This window comes from Polypterus senegalus, chromosome 1, assembly GCF_016835505.1.
Source record: "Polypterus senegalus isolate Bchr_013 chromosome 1, ASM1683550v1, whole genome shotgun sequence".
In the NCBI taxonomy this organism is placed as follows: domain Eukaryota; kingdom Metazoa; phylum Chordata; class Cladistia; order Polypteriformes; family Polypteridae; genus Polypterus; species Polypterus senegalus.
In genome coordinates, this window is record NC_053154.1 from 16,649,172 (window position 1) to 16,660,498 (window position 11,327).

General features: G+C 40.2%; 1 protein-coding gene across 2 annotated transcripts in view; it reads right to left on the reverse strand.

Annotated features, from left to right (window-relative positions):
* The window catches only part of ttc17 (tetratricopeptide repeat domain 17), a 106,685-nt gene that overhangs the window by 22,045 nt on the left and 73,313 nt on the right, over nt 1-11,327 (reverse strand). Inside the window, exons 19-21 of one of the 2 annotated variants that reach the window (XM_039744255.1) lie at nt 1,361-1,517; nt 1,140-1,260; nt 795-918 (exon numbers count right to left, since the gene is read on the reverse strand). In XM_039744255.1, the coding sequence (XP_039600189.1) occupies nt 900-918; nt 1,140-1,260; nt 1,361-1,517 (297 nt within the window). In that variant the 3' untranslated portion in view covers nt 795-899. Of the gene's footprint in view, nt 1-794; nt 919-1,139; nt 1,261-1,360; nt 1,518-11,327 lie in introns of those variants that run through there. The other variant, XM_039744247.1, reaches the window with a different exon arrangement.

An 11,327-nucleotide genomic window follows, 5' to 3' on the forward strand; every position in this document is an offset into this window, starting at 1 on the left:
GGATGGATTAAAAGGCAGATGTCTACATGACCATCATCATCAAGTACTTCCGTGAGAATCCTAAATCCAAAGAGGACTGTTTCATTTATGTTAGGTAGAATGCCCAGAGGGGACTGGGCAGTCTCATGGTCTGGACTCCCTACAGATTTTATTTTTTTCTCTCCAGCTGTCTGGAGTTTGTTTTTTTTTTTTCTGTCCCCCCTGGCCATTGGACCTTACTCTTATTCTATGTTAATTAATGTTGACTTATTTTGTTTTCTTATTGTCTTTTATTTTTCTATTCGTTATTATGTAAAGCACTTTGAGCTACTGTTTGTATGAAAATGTGCTATAGAAATAAATGTTGTTGTAATGTCTCTGGCGACTCTTTCCATGAAGTCAGTAGACGGATTAGGAGAGCATGGGGGGTCATGAGGTCGCTGGGAAGGGGTGTGTAGTGCACCCGATATCTCTACGAAAGGACGAAGGTCCAAGTCTTTAGAGTCCTGGTGCTTCCTGTCTTGCTATATGGTTGTGATACATGGACGCTATCCGGTGACCTGAGATGAAGACTGGACTCCTTTGGTACTGTCTTTCTCCCTTGGGTACCATTGGTTTAACTTTGTGTTGCTCATGGAGTCCCAAATGAGGCACATAACCTGCATTGTGAGGGAGTGTCAGTTACGGCACTACAGCCATGTGGCGTGTTTCCCCGAGGGTGATCCAGCTTGTAAGATCCTCATTGTTGGGGACCCCGAGTGGCTGGACCAGGCCAAGGGGTTGCCCACATAACACCTGGCTGCGGCAGATAGAGGGTCATTTCCGGAGTTTGGGACTGGACTGCATGTTTGCCTGGGGGGTTGCCAACCGGGATCCCAAGTTGTTTCCAGTTGTACCAGTGCAATGCCCCCCAACTTGACTTAACTTGTTATTGTTATCCTTAAAAAAAAAAAAAAATCAGTTTCTATCAAAAACACAAACAGTTCTGAGAGATTCCAAACTTATGAATGCTAGTGTATACATAAGGGTTTTGTGATTATAAATTTAAAGAGCAACTGTGTAGTTTAAAGTAGTTTAAAGTCCAGGGCTTTAGCTCTTCAACGACAAAGCCAGCTGATGAATATGTTCAAGCCAGCAGTGATGGAGACAGAGATACTCACTCAATGTTTTTCGCTGATACAGCCAGCCATGTGCTAGCTACTGTGGTCAGCTCCACCCTGCGTATGCGCTGACACTCATCTGGACTTGGCCACCCTAAACTTAGGTAGTCCCTAATTTTTCCTGAAAACAAGACAACAGTGAAAACTTAGATCACAATTTAAATACAGAAAACAAAACTGTAGAAGTTTTACTAGAACACAGATTATAGAAAGACAGTGACCTGGAGGTCCTGTAAAAGGTATTTTTGGTCCACTAATCTCGAGTGCTGAATGTAAAGCAGGGCTGTCTTCTGAATAAACATCCTCCTCAATTCGCTCCTGTTGCAGGTCAGGAACATCCGTCTTTGGCTTTTTTACTCGCTTCACCTGGAATGTAATCTGTACAAAAGATATACCGATTGATTTATGATCAGATTGTGCATTTTAAAAAGATCAAACTAAAATGGTAAATTATTAAGCTGCTTAAATGAATCATCTATTACCACAAAATCTTTTACAAACAAGCACAATACTGCTGTTGTTTAAGCATACATTTACATCATCCGTCCCTCTTAAACCAGTATGTTCCCATTTTCATTTGCTGCAGTTGTTGTAGTACCAATAAAAACAGAAATAAATAAAATGAAAATGACTGTTCAATAAAGTACAGAATAGAAAAACAAAATCAACATACCAATAAGCATGTGGAAACTGGTCTTCTCTGTTTGATCAATGAGTTGGTACAAACAAGAAGAGAGAACGGGGAAAAAAGACGTGTCTTGTGCTGCAATTTCTGTTGGAAGAGTGCATGCATGCGAGGGTGAAAGAAACAGAGAGTGAAGGAAGTTGAACTTTTATCAGTTCAAGAGCGGTGAATATCTGCTACTGAATCAGTGTGAGTAGTGTCCTGCTTGCCAAAATGGGGCCTTGCTTTCTAGCAACCAGTCTCCAACATGCCAGCGTCCATAAGTAAATAACATGATGGTGCCAAATGAGAATGTGAATTGCCTTGAGCAATGTTAAAAAAAACAACAAAGTAAAAGATAAATATAACGGCGGTATTCCTTGACCTCAGAAACCTTGAAAACCATAAACATATATTTCTTTAGGGGCCAAGGAATAGTTGGAAAAGAATCAACATACCCAGCCACAATCATAAGTACTTATAAGCATTTCTCTAGAAATTGAATTGCCTTTGGAATTTGTACATGACAAATAAAATTCACTTTGAATTTGAACATCAGACTAGATGCTAGTTTACATTAGCTAAATGAGTTATGATTTGACAATCTTTGATTTCTGACTTGACTTCAGCAGCAGCATTTTTGAATATCTTATAACATGAAAGTAGTTTTTGAAGGATGCTTACTACAAAGAACACTAAGGGAGTCCTTTAGCTATATACAGAAGAAAATCTAATGTGTCCAGCACAAGGCTTTACCTATGAAATGCTGTGATTTTGAGCAATAAAATTGTATAGTCCGATATTTTATCACGGAATAAAATTCAGGAGTCATATTTTGTTAAAAAATGTATTTTGCATAATACATCTATAAATATATACTGTACTTATAAATATATATCTTTAAATATATAAATATATATATTTGTCATATCTTGTTAAAAAACACATTTGGTACATAATATATATATTACACACATATTTATATATATATATATATATATATATACTGTATATATATATACTGTATATATATATACTGTATATATACATATATACACACACACACACAGTGGAAGCTCGAGATACGAACAGCTCTGTATACGAGAAATTCAAGATACGAGGAAAGTATGAGCGAAAAATTCGGATCTAAATACGAGCATTGGCTCGCGTAATGAGCCACGAGCCAGGCTGTGGGTATGCGTGACGCGTTTCCCAATCCGCCTCGACTCGGGGATTCACCCAAGCTGACGCTGCCCGCCCTTCAGCTCACTCAGTGTTCCTTGTTCTCCCGTAGCGTGAGGATTTACACGTTTGTGCACTTGTGACTTCATTGTTTTTTTTGCATTTAACGTGAAAATAATTATTCCACGAGGCCTCTCAAGAAGATTGCTGCCTCAGATAGTGCTGCAAAGAAAAAAAAGGAAGCCATGGCCGTTGAAATTAGGAAAGAAATCATAGATAAACATGAGCGTGGTGTAAGAGTGATGGAACTTGTGAAGATTTATGGTCGTTCGACATCGACGATCTGCACTAATCTGAAGAAAAAGGAAGAAATTAAGAAACTTGATGTGGCCAAAGGAGTTACCGTGACTTCCAAGCACCGTCAAACTCCTAGAAGATGATGAGAAGCTGTTTTTGGTGTAGATTAACGAGAAGCAGTTAAAAGGCGATTCGGTGTCGGAAGCTATCACTTGCGCTAAGGCTAAGAAGCTGTACTTGGTCCTTCTCCGAAAAACACCAGGTACGTCGGCTGAAGATGAGGAGGCATTTATGGCAAGCCATGGATGGTTTGAAAAATTTAAAAAGAGAACCGGTATTCACACCATAAACTTGTGTAATGACAATGTAGTGTCGCATTTTAGGGGCATCTTAAAAAGAAGACAGAAGCAAGTGTCATTAGATAAGTTTTTGGTAAAGCAACCAGCAACTAAAAGAAAGTTAAGTGATTCTGACCCAGAACCTGCTTCCAGTGGGGTAAAATTCCCAAGAAGAAAGAGCCTTCCTGAATCAGAGGGAAACTCTCCTTCCCCACAGTAACCCGTTTCCTCCTCCCTAACTCCCTATCGTCTCCCTCAAGCCAGCCAGGACTCTTCATAAAGGTAAATTACAGTTATATTAGATACCAGTGTTATTTATTAAAGGTAAACTACAGTATATATTATTTATCAGTGTTATTTGTTAGGAAAATTGATTTTTATGTTAATATTTTTGGGGGTGCGGAACAGATTAACTGGATTTCCATTATTTTCAATGGGGAAGTTTGTTCTAGATACGAGAAATTCGCTATACGAGCTCAGTGCTGGAACGAATTAAACTCTTACCTCGAGGTTCCACTGTGTGTGTGTGTATATATATATATATATATATATATATATATATATATATATATATATATATATATATATATATATATATATATATATATATATATATATATATATATATATATATATACACACACACACACACATACACATATCCCAGACACATGGGATGCACAAACCAGTGTGTTTCTTTGTGCCAGTCCCAAGCCCGGTTAAACGGGGAGGGTTACGTCAGGAAGGGGATCCGGTATAAAATTTTGCCAAATCAATATGCGGACAACAATACAAATTTACATACAAGATCGGTCGAGCCCCAGGGTAACAACGACCGCCACCAGCGCTGTTAGCCAAAAGGGTGGAAATTGGGCTACTGTTGGCCAAAGAAGGAGAAGAAGAGGGGGGAGACGTGTCTGGAGGCAGGAGGAGAGAAGGAAAGTAAAGAGAGTGGAACTGATGGTAGGAACTCTGAATGTTGGCAGTATAACTTGTAAGGGGAGAGAGTTAGCAGATATGATTGAGAGAAGGAAGGTTGATATATTGTGTGTGCAAGAGACTAAATGGAAGGGGAGTAAGGCCAGGTGGATCGGAGGTGGATTCAAATTGTTCTATCATGGTGTGGATGGGAGGAGTTATTCTGAAGGAACAACATGTCAAGAGTGTTTTGGAGGTGAAAAGAGTGTTAGGCAGAGTAATGATTATGAAACTGGAAATGGGAGACGTGATGATGAATGTTGTTAGTGCATATGCACCATAAGTTGGGTGTGCAATGGGTGAGTGAACAGTGTACCCAAGGGACAGAAAGTGGTGATTGGAGCGGATTTCAATGGGCATGTTGGTGAAGGAAACAGTGGAGACGAGGAGGTGATGGGTAGGTATGGTGTCAAGGAGAGGAATGGAGAAGGTCAGAGGATAGTGGATTTTGCCAAAAGGATGGACATGACTGTGGCGAATACGTATTTTAAGAAGAGGTAGGAACATAGGGTTACGTACAAGAGTTTAGGAAGATGCACACAGGTAGATTACATCCTATACAGAAGAGTTGATCTGAAGGAGATTGGAAACTGCAAAGTGGTGGCAGGGGAAAGTGTAGTTAAGCAGCATAGGGTGGTGGTCTGTAGGATGACATTGGAGAGCAAGAAAGGTGCTTGGCGTGACATCTGGAAAAAGGATGGAGGAAAAGAAAACCTGGTGGTGGAATGAGGAAATACAGGAGAATATACAAAGGAAGAGGATGGCAAAGAAGAAGTGCGATAGTTGGAAAGATGCAGAAAGTAGACAAGAGTACAAGGAGATAAGGCGCAAGGTAAAGAGAGAGGTGGCGAAGGCTAAAGAAAAGGCGTATGATGAGTTGTATAAGAGGTTGGACACTAAGGATGGAGAAAAAGACCGACTGGCTAGACAGAGGGACCAAGCTGGGAAAGATGTGCAGCAGGTTAGGGTGATAAAGGATAAAGATGGAAACGTACTCACGAGTGAGGAGAGTGTGTTGAGCAGATGGAAAGAGTATTTTGAGAGGCTGAACAAGGAAGTAAGGACAGCTTTGAAGAGGATGAAAAATGGAAAGGCCGTTGGTCCAGATGACATACCTGTGGAAGCATGGAGGTGTTTAGGAGAGATGACAGTGGAGTTTTTAACCAGATTGTTTAATGGAATCTTGGAAAGTGAGAGGATGCCTGAAGAGTGGAGAAGAAATGTACTGGTGCCAATATTTAAGAATAAGGGGGGTGTGTAGGACTGCAGTAACTAAAGGGGGATAAAATTGATGAGCCACAGTATGAAGTTATGGGAAAGAGTAGTGGAAGCTAGGTTAAGAAGAAGTGAGGTGACAATTAGTGAGCAGCAGTATGGTTTCATGCCAAGAAAGAGCACCACAGATGCAATGTTTGCTCTGAGGATGTTGATGGAGAAGTTTAGAGAAAGCCAGAAAGAGTTGCATTACATCTTTGTGGACCTGAGAAAGCATATGACAGGGTGACTAGAGAGGAGCTGTGGTATTATATGAGGAAGTCGGGAGTGGCAGAGAAGTACATAAGAGTTGTACAGGATATGTACGAGGGAAGTGGGACAGTGGTGAGGTCAGCAGTAGGAGTGACAGAGGTGCGATTACATCAGGGATCGGCTCTGAGCCCTTTCTTATTCGCAGTGGTGATGGACAGGTTGACAGACGAGATTAGACAGGAGTCCCATGGACTATGATGTTTGCTGATGATATTGTGATCTGTAGCGATAGTAGGGAGCAGGTTGAGGAGACCCTGGAGAGGTGGAGATATGAGAAGAGAGGAGAGGAATGAAGGTCAGTAGGAACAAAACAGAATACATGTGTGTGAATGAGAGGGAGGTCGGTGGAGTGGTGAGGATGAGGGGAGTAGAGTTGGTGAAGGTGGATGAGTTTAAATACTTGGGAGTCAACAGTACAGAGTAAAGGGGAATGTGGAAGAGAGGTGTATATATATCTAAGGGCTGGGCAAGTAAATGCATTAATTAATTAACACCGACAATTATTTTATCGTACATTAACGCAGTGTGATAGACGGCCAGGAACCCTGCCCTGCCGGGACGCTTGGAGGAAGGACAGACCGGGAGAGTGGCACTATTCTTCCTTGGGTGCCTGGAAAGTCCTTGAACCCTGGAGGACAGCGCATTGGGTACGCCAGGAAGTGCTGACGGACCAGGGATGGTGTATGCCTGGAGTGCTTCCGGGTGCAAAGGCAGCACTTCCGCCACACTGGGGAGTGCTGCCGGAAGGTCGTCATCGTGCACCTGGAGCACATCTGGGGCAAGATAAAGGGGGCTGCCTCACTCCAATCAGGGAGCCGGAGTCAGGCAGAAGAGGAAGGAGCTTGCGAGAGAGGAGTGGAGGCGGCTGAAAAGAGCAAGGACTGAGCAAACACTGTAAATATTGTACATAGGTAAAATAAAATGTGTGTGTGTTTTGGACATTCTGGTGTCATGTCTGTCTGTGGCCGGGCTATCTTTTGCAGCAGTTTTTGTTATTATTACTTTGAAAGCCTCAGTCTTACTAGTGATCGAAAAAAATCAGTGATCTTCTTGTTACAGCGTTTTTCAATACGCTTTTGGTAGAAGGATATGTTAGCTTTGTTGATTTGACCTCGATTCCTTGCGTGTGCATGAGTAACAAAGAGAAAGCAGCTTCTAAAATGGCATGTGGAGAGATACCTAAGTGAATGCTAAAAGGAAAATAATCCATGGATGATTTTTTTCGTAATATCGCTGAATCGGACTCTGATTTGTCGGGACTCCGAATTTGATGCAAGTGATCTGAAGATGTAGGCCAAAAACAAAAGTGAGGTACCGGCATCAGCTGATCGATCCCCAGCTGATCGTGGTGCTGAACACATTCGTGTAGCTGATGCACTTATGGCAATGTTCGCCTGGGAGGACAGCCACTTACGATGACACGATGTACAAACCAGATTGGGTCTCACTGCAACTGCCACCCCCACGCACCCATCTCAAAAAGGCAGCTAGCCCACCATGCATTCCTGCTAACTGTCAAGCTCCCCCCCGCCCCGTGCAACCGCCGCAAACAGGCGCTGACAGCAGGTACAACAGGCAGCAACAGATGTTTTATGTTGATTTATGTGTAAAACCATTGCTTTGTTCGCTTTTCAGAAAACAGGTCTTTGGAAAAAATATTAGCCCTGAAACATATGACTGTTTATGCTGCTCCCTCATAAAAGAAAATATTTCTGCTGGTATTTGTTCAAATATATATATATATATATTTTTTTTTCTTCAAAAATCAGACAATGTGATTTTCTGGATTTTTTTTTTTCTCATTTTGTCTCTCATAGTTGAGGTATACCTATAATGAAAATTACAGGCCTCTCTCATCTTTTTAAGTAGGTGAACTTACTTAATTGGTGGCAGACTAGATACTTTTTTGCCCCATTGTATGTATATGTATACATATATGTATATATATGTGTATGTGTGTATATATGTATGTATGTATGATTCAGACTACGAATGCCATGAATGAATATATATATGTATATATATACATATGTATATATATACATATATACATATGTATATATATATTCATTCATGGCATTCGTAGTCTGAATCACAATCTTATTGTATGGTAACGCTTGTGGTTGGTCAGCAAGTCGGTTAACATCCGCCACGGTGCCCTCTTTCAGTTGCGAGAAGCAGATCATAGAATGGTTGAAATAGTTTTTGCTGTCAAATAATGTAAAGAGTACGCATTATAAAAAAAAATCCTGGGAGGGAAAGACTAGGGAGACGAGGCATGATCTTCACGGGAAGATCACAGAAGACACTTAAAAGACTCGTGAGATGAAAGAGATTGGCCATGGAGCGTCTTGCGGGGACCTTAAACATGAGACTCTTGCCAAGAGATTGACCCAGGACCGTTTCACGGGAACACAGAACATGAGATTCTTGCAAGAAACACCCTACTTAGAACCAATATCAAATAAGACCGCAGGCAGCAAAACACCCAGTCAAGTAAAGGCTTGAAGCACACACAGATCCAGGGCTCTCAGTGCATATAAAGCATATAAGGACAATACGTTATAAATGAAACGTCGATGACTAAGCGAAGAAGAAAGAGCAGCACAGAGAAAAGAGACTCAAAAGCGTTGGAAAAAAAAAAAATGCAAAAATGAAAAAGAATAATCTAGGTGCAAATTCAGAAAATAAGTAAAGTAATAATTAGCCCAAAATTGAAGTGGAATAAAAAAAAAAAAAGCAGGTCCAATCTGGCTCAGAATTAAAAAACAAAGAGTAAAAGACAAAGTAGAACTTCATAAAGACGTTCAAAAACGTTGCCGCTATACACATGCAGAGCAGGTTAGAGATTATGAAAGCAGTGGAATTCAAAAGGCTCACAAAAAACGTTGCCACAATACAAATGCCTAACTTGCTCCTAGCTCTTGCTCGCCGGCAGCAGAAACCCAGCAGATGATCCGACTGCTTCCCCTTGCGTCCGTTCAGTCACCCTAACCCCCCTCCCCACCCCTTTACAACGTGAGCGGCAGAGACACGAAGTGTCAAAAGGACAGCTGCTGTACAGGCTTTTAAATGATTGACTGGCAGTGCAACAGCAACAGAAAGACAGCAGATGATCCGACGGCTTCTCCTTAGCATTCGTTCAGCTGCACTCCCTCCAGCAGCATTATACGTCCTGCAAGAAAGAGATTTAACCACACCAGGGGCCAGAAATAAAGTACTGTTTTTACAAAAGTTTGCAAATAAAAGTAAAAATAATGCACATGTAACAATTCCCATTAAACTCACAAACTCTTTAAATTGTTTATCTGGTAAACCAAACCCGGGGGTGGGCGAGCGAAGCGATATATATACACACACACATATATCTTATATAGACATATATACATACAGAGCATCCAGAAAGTATTCACAGCGCATCACTTTTTCCACAGTTTGTTATGTTACAGCCTTATTCCAAAATTGATTAAATTAATTTTTTCCTCAGAATTCTACACACAACACCCCATAATGACAACGTGTAAAAAGTTTACTTGAGATTTTTGCAAATTTATTAAAAATTTACTTGATTCTGATTGAACATCTCTGGCGAGATCTTAAAGTGGCTGAGCACCGACACTTCCCATCCAACCTGATGGAGCTTGAGAGGTGCTGCAAAGAGGAATGGGCGAAACTGGCCAAGGATAGGCGTGCCAAGCTTGTGGCATCATATTCAAAAAGACTTGAGGCTGGAATTGCTGCCAAAGGTGCATCGACAAAGTATTGAGCAAAGGCTGTGAGTACTTATGTACATGTGATTTCTCCGTTTTTTTATTTTTAATAAATTTGCAAAAACCTCAAGTAAACTTTTTTCACGTTGTCATTATGGGGTGTTGTGTGTAGAATTCTGAGGAAAAAAATGAATTTAATCCATTTTGAAATAAGGCTGTAACATAAAATGTGGAAAAAGTGATGCGCTGTGAATACTTTCTGGATGCACTGTACATACATACATATACATATATAAACATATACAATCTCCTGCTTCAAAGTTTCTGCAAATGTGGAACAAAAAATGAAAAATCACCTCAGATTATGCGATAAATTTTTGTTATTGTACCCATAGGTTAACAAGACACAAAGACATCACTCCAAAAGTGGTAAAATTAAGGTCACAGATGATTACATCATGTAAATCTGTTGAAAACCTCATAGTATTTTACCTCAATATCTCCATAATATATATGGAGAAACTGACAAATTATTTAAAGTAAATACTATGTTAGACAAATCACACCTGGCAATATAAGGTAACTATAGTGCATATCACAGCAGAAACTCTAGAACTAGAACAGCAGAATCTAGGGAACAGGTTCAAAATCTGTAACTAGGAATCTGAAAAACACAAAACCGTGCACACTATTCAATCAGGAAACAAGAAACATTTTACAAAATTAACAATAACACAGCACTATTCCAAACAAAAATAACATTCTTTGCAACTACCTCTTTGGCAGAATAGCTAAACAGAAGAAAACAAGAATGAATTCCTAGTATCTGTGGTAGTCGTCAAAAGCCTCGTCGAATTAAACAAAAGTTTGACTCACACATAAATGTAAACTAAAAAATACTTAATTAACTCTATAACATGACCTCTATTAAATATGAACATATATTATCAGGATACATTATAACAGTTTACATTTTTTGTGAGTGACAGTTTGAATGCAGAGGCAGGCAATCAATTAGGATTAAAGTGCAGGGTCTTTGCCACTGCCCGCTTATAGCATGCAACAAAGAATGTTTGTGGCAGCATCATACTAAAATGATGTATTCAGCATTAGGAGATGTCAAAATCAAATTCAGGCAATACTAAAGGTTAAGTCCAAGTACTTAAACCAACACTGGCATGTTGTCAGAAATGATGGGGAATGTTTTAATGTGCCAGCCAAAGACTAGTCTTCAATTCCATTTATAATTTCGAACACTGCGTTATACTGATAAGAAAATAAGTAAAATCCCCAAAACCAGATTGTTAAAGCTGATATAGGCACAGCTGACAAGTTGTGAATCCCTTGATCCTCAAAACTTTTGTCAGCCCTTTTTCTACAGCCATACTTCTAGAGAGTTGTCCAAAAACCTTTTAATGTCATGACAAAAACATCTTATGGGCCCATTATCACTAGCAGCTTCCAAGTCAGGGCAGTCACAGAGAACAGAACC